This window comes from Hyaena hyaena, unplaced genomic scaffold (genome assembly GCF_003009895.1).
Source record: "Hyaena hyaena isolate Hyena2069 unplaced genomic scaffold, ASM300989v1 scaffold_314, whole genome shotgun sequence".
NCBI lineage: Eukaryota > Metazoa > Chordata > Mammalia > Carnivora > Hyaenidae > Hyaena > Hyaena hyaena.
The window spans coordinates 276730-294167 of record NW_024080947.1 but is presented as its reverse complement, the minus strand read 5'-3'; the positions used below and the strand labels follow the sequence as shown (position 1 = coordinate 294167).

At 35.1% G+C, this 17438-nt stretch overlaps 1 protein-coding gene across 3 annotated transcripts in view; it reads right to left on the bottom strand.

The window, feature by feature from the left end:
• Positions 1 to 17438, bottom strand: part of EPC1 (enhancer of polycomb homolog 1) — a 68839-nt gene that overhangs the window by 28713 nt on the left and 22688 nt on the right. For all 3 annotated transcript variants that reach the window (XM_039248663.1, XM_039248664.1, XM_039248665.1), the window contains exon 2: positions 2770 to 2929. In XM_039248663.1, the coding sequence (XP_039104594.1) occupies positions 2770 to 2929 (160 nt within the window). The remainder of the gene's footprint in view (positions 1 to 2769; positions 2930 to 17438) is intronic.

Here is a 17438-nt window from a genome sequence, read left to right as displayed (position 1 = left end):
AACTATGATATATGAAACAAGTTGGATGAACTCCAAGGATATATGCTACAGGAAAAAAGCCAATCTCTAAAGGACATACACTGGATGATTCTGTTTATGTTACATTCATGAACTAATATAATTACAGAGATGGAGACATCAGCAGTTGCCAGGGACTAGGTTTGACTATAAACCTGTGGGGATGATATAGTTGAGTATCTTGACTGAAGTATCTAACACTACATGTATTATCCTGTGAATTTATAATTATTCAAAACAAAATGTTAAAAGAAATTCAATGGCAGCTAACACCAATTAGCAGAGTCTTGATTAATATTCCAATGTATACATCTTTCCAGAGACAACATACTTCAAATTTGTACTAACAGATTTTCTTCCCAAATAAGCTACAGTTCTGCTGTCATTTTATTACTATTATTTGATTACACAACAGCAAAGTCAATTCCTTTATAAATATCACACCTTTTGACTCTTCTGACCATAATTTAATCCACTAGTTACCAGTAAAATGTGTTTTGTGGGTTTTGGTCATTAATGAGTCATCTATTTGTAAAACATGCATTCCAAAATTTTTTTCTGATAGTAATGGTATATAAATTGATTAATATAATTTTATCTTACTTAATCCTGTTTTAACCCAAACGCATGCATTCATATGATAATATCACCTGTGGCTGTGGAATACAGTGTGGTCCTAGTTAACGTATGTGCCATGATTTTTCAGAGAACTAATTTTTAGGTTCTAATATTAACCAGATTTGTTTAAAATGTCTGTGTCATAAATGTAATTAAACATGTGAGTGGACAGGAAAGCACATGCCACTTATTTGGTTCACTTCAAAGTAACCTTTAGTAAATTGGAAAAAATATATTTTTTTCCTAAAGGAAATCAATAAGGTTACGTATGAGTTAGAATTAACATCACGTTAAAAATAGCAAATGCTAGGGAGCCAGGCTGGCTTAATCAATCAAGTGTCTAACTTCAGTTCAAGTCATGATCTCACTGTTCATGTGTTTGAGCCCCGTGTGAGCTTCTGTGCTGACAGCTCAGAGCCTAGAGCCTGCTTCAGATCCTATGTCTCCCTCTCTCTCTGCCCTGCCCTGTTCACGCTGTCTCTCTCTCTCTCTCAAAAAATAAACATTAAGAAAAATTAAAAAAAAACATATCAAATGCCAATATAGTACTGATAAGAGCTAATACAGACACTATGTTGTTGTTGTTGTTTTCCACATTTACGAAATGGTAAAATAAATGTTCAGAATTTAGGACAGAAACGATCATTCTAAATACAACACAGATTTATATATGGTCCTGAAAAAAGGCTTAAGACAGAAAAAAATGTTTGGACATGTTGCTAGAAAAACCTCTTAATCATAAAGGTCAACAACAATGTACACATTTTACCTAAGTAAACTTTCAGCTATGTTTTAAAGTTGTCAAGTACTTGGGGATTGAGTAAATGAAATTTAGTCTCTTAAATTTACAAGCTTTCAGTTGATCATCATATGTAATGGCTATTAAAGGATTATTGCTAATGAAGAACCTATCACTATCAAGTGAAACAAGTTAGCAATTACAACACTAAATTTAGGTGTGCCTGGGTGGCTCAGTCATTTGAGTATGGGGCTCTTGCTTTCGGCTCAGGTATGATCCCAGGATTGTGGGATCAAGCCTGCTCAGCATGGAGCCTGCGTCTGATCCCCTGCCCTCCATATCTGTCTCTCCCCATTTCCCTAGCTCATGAGCTCTCTCTCTGTCTCTCAAATTAAAACATCCCCCAAAAACCCACTAAATTTAAAAATGTAAACAGAATCACAGATCAGAGGTTGGCAAACTATTGGTCCAAGGGCCAATACTGGGTTGCCATCTGTTTTTGTCAATCAAATTTTAATGAAACATAGCTATGCCCATTTGTTTATGTCATCTATTGTTGATTTTACCTTTCTTTATTTATTTTTGAGAGAGAGACAGAGCATGAGCGGGGGTGGCGCAGAGAGAGAGGGAGACACGGAATCTGAAACAGGCTCCAGGCTCTGAGCTGTCAGCACAGAGCCTTGAAGCGGGGCTCGAACTCACTAACCGTGAGATCATGACCTGAGCCGAAGTCGGACGCTTAACCGGCTGAGCCCTCAGGTGCCCCTGATTTTGCCTTTCAACAGTAAAGTCAAACAGTTGTGACAGACTAAATGATTCCAAAAGGCTAAGATATATACTATCTGACCCTTTAGAGAAAAAGTTTGCTGATTTGTGATTTCTACTAAGAAGTTCTTTAAGGCTACTCACAATACTATTTCTCAACAGTAATAAAACTATTTCTACATCTGAGGTAAATTCTTTATCCTAAAGTAGCATAAGATCATATGTTGAGATGAAACTAAAAACTTAGGATGAAAATACCATCTTTTTTTGTCAGGTAAAAATCTCAATTTTAAAAGTTGAAAACAGGGTTCCTGGCTCAGTCGTTAAAGCATCTGACTTTGGCTCAGGTCATGATCTCACAGTTTGTGAGTTTGAGCTCTGCACTGGGTGAACATGAGCCCTGGTGAGCCCCACTTCTCTCTCTCTGCCCCTCACTCGCACCCTCTCTCTCAAAATCAACAAACAAATAAATAAATAAATAAGTTGAGAATGGGCTCTAGTAACTCTCTAAACTGATGTCAGTCAATGAAATGGGTACCAAAGAAGGCCTTGAACAGGTAAAAGTAAAAAATGTGTCGAGCTCAGCAGATAATATAGGAAATATAATTATTAAAAGAGTAATTACTTACGCTGTATGTGAATGAGCTGCTTTGGCATCTTAAATTCCCCAGGATATATAGACTCATAGTAAGCAATATTACTTTCTGCCTCTGGGACTGGTATGACCATATTATCCCTCTTCTCGCCATACACCTGCTGTGCTGAAATAGCCCGCTGAAGATGGTGTTCCTAAAAGAGGAAAAAATAGGTAAGTTTATGTATTTAAAAACAGCAAACAGAACACACACCTTACAAAGAGGTTTTTGTTTATTTTAAAAATAAGGGATTTTAGGGGCATCTCGGTGGCTCAGTTGGTTAAGCATCTGATTTTGGCTCATGTCATGATCTCACTGCTTGTGGGTTCAAGCCCTGTGTTGGGCTCTGTGCTGACAGCTCAGAGCCTGGAGCCTGCTTTGGATTCTGTGTCTCTCTCTCCGCCCTCCCCCACTTGCACGCTCTCTCTCTCTCAAAAATAAACATTAAAAAAATTAAAAAAAACAAAACAAAACCAAAAATAGAGGATTTTAGTAGCCTTGAAAGGATGTTAACAATACAGTTAGTGGTAAAAACATATTAAGTAGAAACAAGGTTTTGTTAGATACACTGTATGCTTTCTCAATTTAAGAAAGGTACTACACTGAAATTGAGTTATATTATACAAAAGATTCCAAAATATTGACTCAATGTTAAAGTTTGCATTTTACAAATGAAATTCAAAGGAAAAAGTTAAAACATTTAAATTTGTATGAAGAAAGCAAGCTATGGATAAAAATTTATTCTAATCTCCTTTTCATATAATGCTTCATAAATTTGGAAAAAAGTTTCATATATATTAACTAATATCTTTTAAAATAAGGACAGAGATTATTATCTCCATTTTTAGTTGATGAAATGGACACATTCAAACCTGGTCTTTTGTCTCTATAACCCCTTATGATTTTCCAGACCCCCATAAAAAGACATATGGTCTTTTTATTTTTTTGTATAAGGAGAGATGATGGCAAGCCACTTTTCCTAATGTCATGCATCAAATCATCTATTCCCTTTAATGATTAAAAACATGCTAGTATTGGGATGCCTGGGTGGCTCAGCTGATTAAACATGAAGACTCTTGGTTTCAGGTCAGGTCATGATCTCATGGTTTGTGGGATCAAGCCTGGTGTCCAGCTCCACGCTGACAGTAGGAGCCTGTTTGGGATTCTCTCGCCCTCTGTCTCTCTCTCAAAATAAATAAATAAACTTTAAAAAATGTACCTGTATCATAGAATAAATTTCCCTTGAATTTGGGAGTACTCCTAAACTTTTTTCCTACTCTACCCAATTGTCTCCTATGCCAGATTTAATCTCTTTTAAACAGTGTAGCCTCATTCTACACTCCATTATCTAGTAAGGCAACTCCTCTCTCATAATTCCTTTTTCAGAATATTCCTGGCTATCTCATTTATTTTTCTAGATGAACCATAAAGAAAATTACCTTCAAGGTGTGAAATGGGACCCCTAAGGTGTTTTGATTTTTATAGGCAATATAGTATGCTGGTTAAGAATATGGACTTTGGTAACCAAGAATGCTCTGGATCTGAATGTTGGCTCCATGGTTTACTAGCTCTAGGACTTTAGGACTTGAGACAAGATATTTATCCCAGCATGTTTTATTATCTATAAGTGTACACTGTGTACTTACCTTACAGAATTGTGGTTAAAATGCACGAGACATACTAACTAGTCAACACACGGTAGCAAATATGTATCATTCATTATTAGAAAAACTAAAGAATATTCTATATGCTTAACAATTACCATTTACAGTCTCTGTAGCTTGAACAGTGTTCTGTAGAAAGTTTTTCCTTATGGGTTTTATCTATTTTCCATATCTATAAAATCAAATTTTTATTTATTAATATTAGAGTGAATACTTCTGCTTTAAAAAAATCTTGTCATTTTTCTGTTTTATATAATACTTCACACAATTTCCTAGCTTTACCAGTCAAGAAAATAATTTCCCCCTAATGCATGGCTTATAGGGGTAGTGTCATAATGTCTGCAACATACTTCTGAATGGTTCAATTACAGAACATCTTATTATAGAGTAAGGAAAAATAATACTGCAAAGCTAACAATTTTGGAATCTAGGTTGAGAGTATATAGTTGTTCAGTTTTTCTCTAAGTTTGAAAATTTTTATAGTAAAAAGTTAGATGAAGAATAAGGTACTAAGAACCCTAAATGTGCAGAATATAAAAGACTTATGGTTAAGTTCTTCTAAGTCTTTCAAAGCATTTCTCAACAGCTGGGATATAGCTATAACTTTATATATTCCTATTTTCTCTCTCCCCATGTATGTATGAGGAAGGGGACCAAACATATGCCACTGTGGCTAGAGATGGTGAGTGAAGGAGGAGAGTAACAGATGCTATCTGCTCGGGGGATTAGCACCAAATCACGCAGAGTCATTGGTCATGTTAAGATCTATCCTTTTACTAAGGGCAATAGTGGCTGAAAGGTTTTAAAGGTAGCCTTAAAATGGTTCAGAATATTTAATAATATGGAAAATATTTATTAAGTAAAATAGATGTAAAAACTGTATGTTCAGGATATTTGTAGTAATTAATCTTTTTTAAAAGAAAAAGATATAATTGAACAAGTATATTCAGAAAAAAGTCTAAAAGTAGACAAGCATATATGTACATATATATATAAATATAAAATAAATCTTCTCTATATTCCTTTATTCCTTTCCCTGGTTTATGTTCTCACAGCACTTACCATCCTCTGACATCTCATATACCTGTTTACTACTGTCATCCCTTTCTCCCCATCTTCCTCTGCCACCCAATCTAAGCAGCATGAAGGCAGGGATTTTTGTCCATTTTGGTCACTGCTTAACAGCCACCCTAAAACAAGTGCTGGGCACAAACCATACTGCTTAAATATGTGCTGAATAAAGGAACATGTATGTATGTATCTGTGTGTGTATATACATATACACATATGCACACATATGCGTTCATGCTCACATATACATCAAGTTTCAAAGTATATACACTAAAAAGTTAACAGATGATCTCTAGGTGGCACAATTTTGAAATGCTCTTTTGTAATTGTTTCCTATATTTTCTAAAATGTACATATAATACTTATTGACAAAATAAATACTTGAGTACATTTCACTAAGTGATTTTATAAAACACTGTTAATTTCTAAAAGACATAATTTATTTGGTTCAGTAAAACTTTTCCCATTTAACTTAATTTAGTTCAAGAGTAAAATATACTTGTAGCTTTGTAGGTAAAGAAAGTATTTTTAAAACCCAAAACAATATACATCTATTTCTAGGGAACAGACAGTAAATTACATTATAGTAACATCAAATTATAAGTGAAAATGAGATTTTTGATTTGAGTAGGAAGATGTAGAATCATGAAGCCAAGTAACAAATTAATAAATGAGAATGAGCTCTGAATTCAATAATTTATTGAATGCCTGGGCTAAATACCTAAGATAATCCAATTTTAAATTATAATTTATATAGAAAGTTAAGATATTCACTGAAGATAAGATCTGTCAATGAATTTTTTAAAATAAATCTACTTGCAGGATTAAGTAGGCCAGCTGTGTTGAAATAATTTCAAATAGTCCAGTAAAGAGTTTGACAGTTATAAAAGACAAAACGCTGGATTCTAACCTTAGATTTTTTTGGACTTTAGGACTTCTGAGAGCTCTTACCATGCTAATGGAAATTGTGGTTGTTCAAGGAAGGGGGGATACAGTCCTTCCAAACCTATGACCACAGAATCATTTTTTCAGAAAATGTCTATTGATAGCTCATAGAGAACTTTTGTTAATAGTTTGGGAAACGCTGATAGAGAACAAAAACTAGAGACACAGAGCAGAACACCTAGGATTAAGTCTGTTCATTAGTTAACTTAGTCCGTATTTATTGAGTGCCAACCATGTGCCTGGCACCGGGAACACAGTGTTGTAAATAAAATACACACATTTTCCCAACACTGTAGAGCTTACATTCTAATAGGGAGAACAGATACTAATAAAATAGTCCTGAGGTGCCTGGGTGGCTCAGTCAGTTAAGCATCCTACTCCAGCTCAGGTCATGATCTCACCGCTTGTAGGTTCAAGCCCCACGGTGGGCTCTGTGCTGACAGCTCAGAGCCTGGAGCCTGCTTCAGAATCTGTGTCCCCCTTTCTCTCTGCCCCTCCCCTACTTGCAGTCTATCTTTCAAAAATGAATCAGTGTTTAAAATTAAAAAAAAAAAAAGTCCTAAAAATAAATTGTACAGTGTGGTAAGTGCTATGAAGTACAATGTGTCACTGTAAACATAAATAGGAAAAGGATTTCATGCACAGCATTATTTTCACTAGTGCAAAGCTAACATCTGCAGTAATGGGACATTTAAGCTAGCATGTACAGTAATGGGAGTTACTTAGAATATTATTTTTTATAATATTAAAAAATTTTTTAATGCCTTTATTTTATTTAGACAGACAGAGAGTGAGCAGGGGAGGGTCAGAGAGAGAGGGAGACACAGAATCTGAAGCAGGCTCCAGGCTCTGAGCTGTCAACACAGAGCCCAACGCAGGGCTTGAACCCACAGACTGTGAGATCATGACCTGAGCCGAAGTCAGATGCTTAACCAACTGAGCCACCCAGGTGCCTCTAGAATATTATTTTTTTAAAAAAAGGAAGTAACTATGTTTGAAGACCACTTATACATGTGACACAGTGGGGAGGTAAATTTTATATTATATTTATGTTAAGCACAGTTGCAATTAAAAATTAATCACCAAAATACAAAGAACAATTCTAACTTTTCAATAAAATAACAGAGGCATAAATTCTCAAGTTTGGATTTACAGGAAACAAAGTAAATAAAATTAAATAATCTAAAGAATTCTTTAATATTTGATCTTACATAAAATGAAATTAGGTTAACTATAACTTATGATTAAGCAAATAACTTAAAAAGCTTCTTGATCTGCAAGTAATTATGTTTTCTATACATAGCAATATGAACAATAAAAAGGATCTGAAAAGACTGAACAATGATCTTTTTAAAAAAATTTTTTTAAATGCTTTTTATTTATTTCTGAGACAGACAGAGACAGCATGACAAGGGGAGGGTCAGAGAGAGAGGGAGACACAGAATCGGAAACGGGCTCCAGGCTCTGAGCCAGCTGTCAGCAAAGAGCCCAACGTGGGGCTCACACTCCTGAACTGTGAGATCATGACCTGAGCTGAAGTCGGCTGCCCAACGGACTGAGCCACCCAGGCGCCCCTGAACAATGATCTTTAGAAGGTTCAGAGGCACACTGTCATGTCTCCATGAAACTTGCTATCATGACACTAAGCTCCAAAATATTCACTCATGTTACTTCAGCCTCCCTAGTACACTGAAAGAGCATGGATACAGATACAGACAGAATAAGATATGTAAGAATCCTACCTTCCTCATGAACCCCAAGTCCAGCAAGTCACTTTCCTACCTATTTGTATTTTGTTTTTTTTCCCCCTTACCCAACTTTCCCTCTTTTCTCTGGCAGTTAATGTTTTGTTTCTTTACTCTCCTCTTTGTTATTTTGCTTAACCCTAGAAAAAGGTTGTCCTTTCAGATGTTTTTTTATTGTCTCTTTGTTACATGCACTGGCAGTTAATGTGAAAGGGTTAACTGGCTCTAAATTGGGCATGTCACTTACATTTGAGAATTTAGAAAATACCATTTTTATTGATTAAATGAGAGTGACATTAGCTATGTGTAGATAAAAGTTATCTGAAGGGACAGTCTTGCAAGTGTGTCTTAAGCATCTGCTCTGTGCCTTTGCTCAGATGATGACTGGACACCTCTGCTGACATTACACGCCCCAGCTCCTCCATGGAAAATTCCCACTTGTTCTTCTAGGTCTGTTTAAAATTATCTTTCCTCTGCCTCCTCTTAGCAGAAATGCTCCCCAGTTTGTGCTTCTATAATACTACATTCTCTACTTAGAAATTGTGTTGTAATTATTTGTTTATATACTGATGTCTAAAATGTGGACACTATGTTTAATTAACCTTTGTGACTTTCCCTTTAAAGATATATTCTCTTATGTTATTTGGGGACTCTAAATTTTTTTAAGGATGAAGACTAAATACAATTATCCTTGTAACCTGTTCAACATCTAGTACTATATTTTGCTTCACTGCAAACTCTTAATACTTTGCTTTATAATATCTAATAAATACTAGCAAACCACAAGAGCTTTTTAAGGTTATTTTGTACAAAATTCCTAAATAAAGATTAAATTATTTTCACTAATTCATTAAGTTTTTGTTTAATCACCTTAATGATTAAGGTCATTAATGTTAATGACCTTAACACTTAGATATAACAACAATTAAGACCACATTTAGACCTTTTGGGTTAAGAAATTAAAACAGAGTATTATAAGCAACAATATATGAAATTCCTTATGGGGAAATAAGTGATTACTAATTTGTAAAAAGCCACTTACGAAATTTAACCCCCAATTATTTATACATGTAGAGCTAGACTCCAATGCTACTTGAACAAAAAGGCTGAACTGAATTACTCTCTCTTCTATTCTCTAATGACATTTCTAAGAACTAAAACATCAGCGCCTGTTCAGGAACATGGCTTCAGCAAAGACTGTGTAGTTTTCTACATCCAAACACCCAATTAATGATTGGCTTATTATAAGAACTTTCTGACTGGTTTCCCTGCTTCCATTTTTGACCATTCTTCACAGAATAACCAATCTGTTAATATGCAAGTCAAATCATGCCATTATTCCACTTAAAATACTCCAGTTATTTCTTACCTCATTCAGAATAAAAGCCAAAGTTCTTAAAACTGCTTACAAGGTCCAAAGTGATTTGCATTCCCCTTTCCTTGTCACCTTTCTGGCATCATTTACTATTCTCCTCTTCACTTACTGTGCTCCTGTACACTAGATTCTTTGCTTTTTTTTTTTCTCTCCAAATTTAAACAGCCTGCCCCCTCACCTTCTTCAAATCTTTGTTTAAAAGTCATCTTTGCCAGCTTTCCCACTACGTACCCACCAGAATGGCTAAACCTGAGGCTGACAACATCAAATGATGGTGAGGATGTGGAATAACTAGAACTCTCCTACACAGCATTACTGAGAAAAAGGTATGGCAGATCTTACCAAACATACCCATTCCACATGGCCCAGTAATACCACTCGTAGGTATTTATGCAAGCCCACAACAAGACCTGAATAAGACTATTCATATGGTTTTATTCACAGTAGTCCCAAAGTGGAAACAACCCAGATGTCCATCAATAGGACAGATGAACAAACCATGGTATAGTAATATAGTGCAATAACACTAGCAACTTAAGGAACTACTTACACATGCAATAATAGGAGTAAGTCCCAAAAACACTGAGGTGAGTAAAAAAGTTTTATATAACAGAGTTCACATTCTTTGAGTCCATTTATGTGAAGTTTCAAAACAGGCAAAATTAATCTATGGTGAAAAAAAATCAAACAGTACTTGTTTCTGGGGAGTGGGGGCAAGCATTAATTGGGAAGGGGAATGAAGACGCTTTCAGGAATGATGGTAATAATGTTCCATATCTTGATGCAGGTTAGGTTATGAAAGTATATGAGTTGTCAAAATTCAGCTAATATATACTTAATATTTGTGAATATCTTTGTACGTACATTTTACCTCAAAAGAAAAAAATGATAAATACTGAACCGTAATTAATGACATGTATGTTGACATATTTAGGAAAACATGCACTGATATCTGCAATTTCCTTTGAAATGCCTCAAAATATGGATGGAGATAGATGGATATAAGATGGAGTAAAATGTTAATAGTAGAAACTAGCTAGTAGGTATACATATGGTCACTGTAAATTCTTGAAACTTCACTGCATATATTTGAAACCTTTCATAAGAAAATGTTGCAAAAAAATGAACTCTCTTCCCTCTAGAACACTTTATCCACCCCCCCTTCTTTGTTTTCCTCTATAGTGCCTACCTCCTAACAGACTATTGAATTTACTTATTGCTTTATTTATTGTCTTATCTCCTCCTTAAAATATAAGATCCATGAGAGTAGGAATTTGTTTTTTGCTCAGCTCTGCCCTAGGTCTAGAACTGTGCCTCACACACAAATATCGAATAAATATTTATTGAATAAATGAGCCAGTAAATTGCTCCAGTTATTTAAGGTCCACAAACTGTTCTGGTTTAGAATAGACTGCATAAAACACTAAGATTAAATTTCATAAAAGCAAAGAAAAAATTAAGGCTAAAACACATTTGCCTTTTCTATTTAAAATACTCAGTGTGAACAGTTAAAATAGTTGAAGATATGGACTATTTGGGAAGAAAAAAGAACGATTCAATACTTACTATTTCCTACAAGGAGTAAATGGTAAAAAATCGTAGGACTATTACCCTCTACCCCTCCTCCCACTTAGAGCTCAATTCTCTGAAATTACATTTATTTCTAGAGTATAAAACAGTAAAATAGACCTTTGTTAAGGTACATGTAAAATAATCCAGTCTTGTTTCTTCTCTGCAGTGTGAAATATTTGTCAATTTAATCCTTTTCTTACAAAATATTCAGGACATAAAGTCACTACATAACATGGTCAAAGGCACCTCCAGGCAAAATTAAGCTCAATCCTGATGCCTGCCTTCTCATTCCTGTATTTGTACCCCTTACATCCCTTTAAACTTGGCTTGCCCTGTATTTACTAGGAGCCTGCATGCTCCATGTGCTGACTGGCATGTTAAGGGGAAGGGACCAAAATTAATTTCTTTCTTTGCTCACAAAAGTGACAATCTAACTGGAATGTTTCCCTAAAAATTAAATTTAAAAAGGCTCAAAAGCTATTATTTCTGGTCATAATCTTTATGCTGATGACTTCTAAACCTCCAACATATCCTGGAGAGCTAGTCAGTCATCTGTCATTACTTAATACCTTTTAACTCACACAGTCAAATAAAATACAAATGGTGTTTCTCGTTTTGGGAGGTTATTACCCTAAATCAACAGTTCTGAATAATCAATACTTGTGTAAAACTAAAGATGTTTATATAATCTAATACAAACAAAAGCTATGCAAGACTTAGTCCTTAGCCCTTGTACATATTCACTCTTGCAATTTCATCCACTGTTGCGGCGTTAACTGCCATTTGTATGCTAATGACATGACCTGAAATCTTAATTTCTAGCCCATATTTCTGCTAAACTCCAGGCACATGTATAAAGATCTCTTACTATATGTTCCACAGACATACCTCACATAACATGAACATCCCCATCTGCTGATCTCCAAATCTGTTCCTCTTTTATTACTTAATGCAGTGAATTGCACCATTGTACATCCAGTCACCCAAGCCAGAAGACCTGATTTTTCTATCTCTCTCTTGCTTCCTACTGCTCCATTTCCAAATAATGTCATCAGATCCTATACAGTTCTCATTCATTTTATGTCTACAAGTTATTCAGTGCCTTTTTTTTTTTTTTACCCCATTGTTACAGTTCAGGCAGCAACTAGCCTTCTTACTTTCAGTATCACACTATCCTCCAATTCCCTTCTATTGCTACTGTCAGTGGTCTTTCTAAAAGTTAGATCATATCACTCTCATATTTAACCCTTGGCTCTCTACTGCCTTCATGATGAAATTCAAACTTCTTGGCATGGCAAACAGGGTCTTTTATGATCTGGCTCTAGCTAATTCTTCCAGTCCAACACTTTATCACTTTTTTAAAAAATGTTTTTATTTATTTCTAGGAGAGAGAGAGAGACAGCGTGAGCAGGGGAGGGTCAGAGAGAGAGGGAATCACAGACTCTGAAACAGGCTCCAGGCTCTGAGCTGGCAGTCAGCACAGAGCCCGACGCGGGGCTCAAACCCACGAACCGCGAGATCATGACCCAAGCGAAAGTTGGATGCTTAACCGACTAAGCCACCCAGGTGCCCCTACTTTATCACTTTTTACCCTGATTTTCACACTCCAGCCATAGGGAACATCTAGAAGAACTTTTTAGTGATACCTGTCTGTGATATTCCCTGTCTTTAAGTCCATCTAAACCTCTCTCTATTCTTTATAATTCTACTAGGATATCTACCCCTTTTAGAAAGTCTCTTACAACTATTACATGACACTTCACAGTGGTAGAAGAGTAAAGAGGTACAGGTGATTTTTAAAATGTCTATTTCATAAAAATCCAATTATAATCTTTAAGAAATTGAAAATTAAGCAGGTCAGAATTCATAAAAAACTTCCTGATAGGGGTTTCACCCCTAAACTACTTGCCTCACACATAACAGAAGGGACAGAGCACAGCAGGTAGGGAAGAACACAAAGAATTAGAACAAGCTCAGTAATAAGATATTTAAAGTCATTCATCTTGGATAAAACATTAATCTTATTTTTTTTAAGTAGGCTCACGCCCAGTTTGGAGCCTAATGTGGGGCTTGAACTCAAGACCCTTGAGCTTAAGACCTGAGCTAAGAGTTGGACGCTCTACTGACTGAGCCACCTAGGTGCCTCAGATAAAGTCCTTTTTAACTTTGGGTTATAAAGCCTTACATTTTATTACTATGTATTAATTCATCTTTCCAGAGCTAAAATAGTAATAGCTAACATGTACTGAACATTTATTACATGACAAGCCTTTGCAGATCATATTTCATTTAAAGTGCCTAACAATGTATGTTATATATATGTACATGTAGAAAAAGACGTGGCAACTATCATCCCTATTTCACGTATTAGTAAACTTGCTTAAGTTCATACAATTACCTGGACTTTTCAGTTGTGACTCTAGTATGAACTCTTAACAACTTCACTATATTAATTCTCAAAAGGATATAGGTTCCCCTCAGAGTGCTTATTAGTTGCAAGGGAAACTAGTAACTATATAGTGGAGAGAATGGCCCACACCTTGACTGGGTGATCAAAACTAACATTATCAATGACGGACAGATATATGTGCCTCCAGATGTGATACCATGAGAATATGACATCCTTTATGTAATATTCTACCTGGGAGTGCAAAACTTGAATCTAATTGAGAAAACATCAAACTCAAAATGGGATCCTCTATTAAAAAAAAAAAATCGAAGGAACTATAATCTTCAAAAACTGTCTATATGATAAAAGATTAAATACCCACTGAAATACTTAGGAATAAAGGACCATAATGTAGACAACTTAGTCTCACATGGTTTGGAAAAAATATATTATGTGTGTGCATGTGTTTGTATACGATTGAGAACATGTGAAAAAACAAACAATAAAGCAAATTGGGCACAGTGTTAACAGTGGGAATGTACAGGTGTACTACTCTTTTTCTTACAACTTTTTTGTAAGCTTGAAATTATTTCCCAATAGGGGCACCTGGGTGGCTCAGTCGGTTGAGCGTCCAACTTTGGCTCAGGTCATGATCTCACGTTCGTGGGTTCGAGCCCCATGTCGGGCTCTGTGCTGACAGCTAGCTCAGAGCCTGGAGCCTGTTTCAGATTCTGTGTCTCCTCTCTCTCTGCCCTCCCCTGCTCATGCTGTCTCTCTCTCTCAGAAATAAATTAAAAACATTAAAATTTAAAAAAAAGAAATTATTTCCCAATAATAGCTTAAAAAAAAGCTAAGAGTAATAAGAAGAAAAAAGAATCCTTGAAATCCAGAGGAAGAGGTACAAGTACTTCTTCCAGAATTACTGCCAAGTAACTGCACTATCTCTGATCATACGTCAGTGAAACTTTTCTGTCTCTGTATTTTCCTTACCTAATCTAGATATTATCAGAATACTGTCTTCTGAATAGTAGTTCTAGAGATATCATTAAGCATTATGTCAAGAGTTTTGTGATTCATTTTGAGAAATGCACAGACAGGGATAAACAGTGTTGAACAGTTTCTGTACAGAAGAATCCTCATATACTAACATGCACATGATTTTCCAAATGAGTAATATATAAGTCAATATATCCTAATTATTACTCATCATTTAGTGTGATTCATCTAAATGTTTGGTGGGATCAAACCTTTAATTTTTCAGTATTAAAAAGTATGCTAAGCATTAAACTTATGTTAAAACTGTGGCATATAAAAACCATTCTCTTCTACAGTAAGTAAGTCTATCAGTTTTGGGAAACATAACCTCATGACTTCACTGTTAACTCATACTGAGGTATTTTTCACTGATTTTAAAAAGGGGGTGCTGTTTTTAGAATATGAAATCTCTGACAATAGAACTCCCTTTTATGGACAGTAGTACAGATTAGCAGTTGGCAAACTATAGCCTGGGGGGGTGTGCAAATCTGTCTCACCATCTGTTTTTGTAAACAGTTTTAGTAGAACATAGCCATACTCATTCATTTACATATTGCCCATGCTGCTTATGCCGTACAGTAGCAGAGCTGAGTAGTAGTGACAGACTGTAAGAACTGCAAAGCCTAAAATATCTGACTCTTTACAGGAAGTATGGAGACTCGATATTGACATAGTTATTCATGCTGTTTACTTTTGAAGATTTAGCAGTCTGGTTGTGGTAAGGTGGATCACTGACAGACGTGAAAGCATGCTCTATTTACATGGTGAAAATGACAGTAAGAAGGGGTAGTTTAGTAAGTAAAATTTTATCTCTATGTTCAGACCCTTTATTAGATACTTAATCCTCATTCTTAAAACATATTACTATACCTATTTTACAGGGAAAGTGAAGCTCACTAAGATTAAGTCACTTGCCCGAAGTGGTGGAAATACGATTTGGATTGAGGTCTGACTCCAGAACCCCATGGCCTTTCTACTGTGTCTTAATTCCTCCTTCTTGTCTTCTTTTGCCTTCCCCATGTATGACTGAGTTCTGGTTGGTACTCAGGGTAGAACTCAGATTACTAAGAGAGAAGCAGAAAGGACTTTAAACAGATGAAGAGACAAACAACAGCATCGTGGCTTCAAGGATCAGTGGAAAGCTACAACCAGATAAGAACGTAAGAGCAATTTCCTAACTTCTCTTACAGGATTCTCTTTGGAGTGTTTTACCAAATTAATGCTCAAAAAGCTTAACTGCTGGTAATACCCAGGCACCATGGATATGAAGGATGGAGCAGAGCAAGATTAAGTCCTAGGAGAACCAAAACGTGCGCATGTGTCCTGTGTAACTATTCTTAACCATCTATCATCCCTATATACATAGAGGTCCACTGTAAAGTATAAAGTATGTTTTGCTTTAACAAGCATGGTTTTATCTTGCTGAATAAACATTAGAAATACATTAAAATTTATACTTCTTCCCTGGATTTGCAACACTTTATTATATCTCTGATATTATATCTCCATTTACGAAATGTTTGGTAAACATTTGTTTACCAAATGTGGAAACAAAGTAATTTTTTACAGAAATAAATAGTAATACGAGCTTCCCTCTAAGAAGAGAATCAGCTTTGAATTAACAGCAAATTGGGAAGGAGTTCATTTTGGCTTTAAGGTATTTTATTTAGGTATTATCCTATAATCTACCATAAAAGAAGTCAAGAGGATACTAAATGATTTACTACCCTAGAGAGATAAGGATCTAAGAAGGATGAAACAGTCTCAAATTAGAGACTTGTTCTTCCATCAACAATAACAGATTTATCTCTTGTATTTTCCTGCCAGTCAACGTAGCAATCAAGACTTAGCTGTTGTTACACTGCTCTTATTAATAGTTTGTTTTCCCTATCAAAAATATAAACTTTCCGGGTTCGTATGAATGCTAAGTTTTGTGCATGTTTAAGGTAACTGTTGAAAACACTGTAAAGTGGCTGGTATAGAAAAAAAGTATAGGAAGTTCACACACGCGAACTAATCTCACAAATTTCCTTCCTTTTCTTAACTAACACCAAGTCCCTTGGGTTCACCAAAACCATTAAACTCCCAGTGTGATAATTTCTGAAATCTGTGTCTTCTGTAGTAGCTAAAAAATAAAAGGCACGGGTAGTCTCAAAACTTTCTACTTTAACTATATGTCTGTTTCCTTTACTTACTCAAACTCACTCCCCCTTTATTGAAACACGGTGGTAGATGAAAGTAAGTTTTTTTTAATCTCAAATTATTCTAATTTAATGTTATTTTGTGCCATAAATTATCTTCTTATAAATTATAAAACACACATATGGAAATAAAATTTGATTTTAATTTTTTATTAGAATACTCTTTATCAAATATGAAGACGTCTACAAGGTACACTATTTAAAAGTACATACTCTGATGTCAGAAACCTGGACTGGAATTCCAATTGTGTCACTTAAACTGTTACTTAACTTCTTTAACCCTAAATTTTCTTATTAGTAAAATGAGGGAACTGCCATTATAAAGATAAAATGAGATAACCTTTTAGCATAGCACCTAGCATATTCTTATTAGCCTTTTATAATATAAGTGACACCAACTTTTTTTCCTTATTATTAAAGGGCAGAAAATGCTATCAAATTTATAAAAGTTACACTAAGGATTAAGTGAAATTATGTCTATAAAACTGTGGGGTATTATTGTAACAGCAAATTTCAATAAATGGCCTATATTATTAATAGACATTGTTTTACTCTAGCTGTATATGAATCAATATATTAATAAGACTAAGTCCAAATTTACCTATATTTTATTTATTTATTTATTTTTTAAACCTCAGAAGTGTTTCTTTCTTTTTTTTTTTTTTT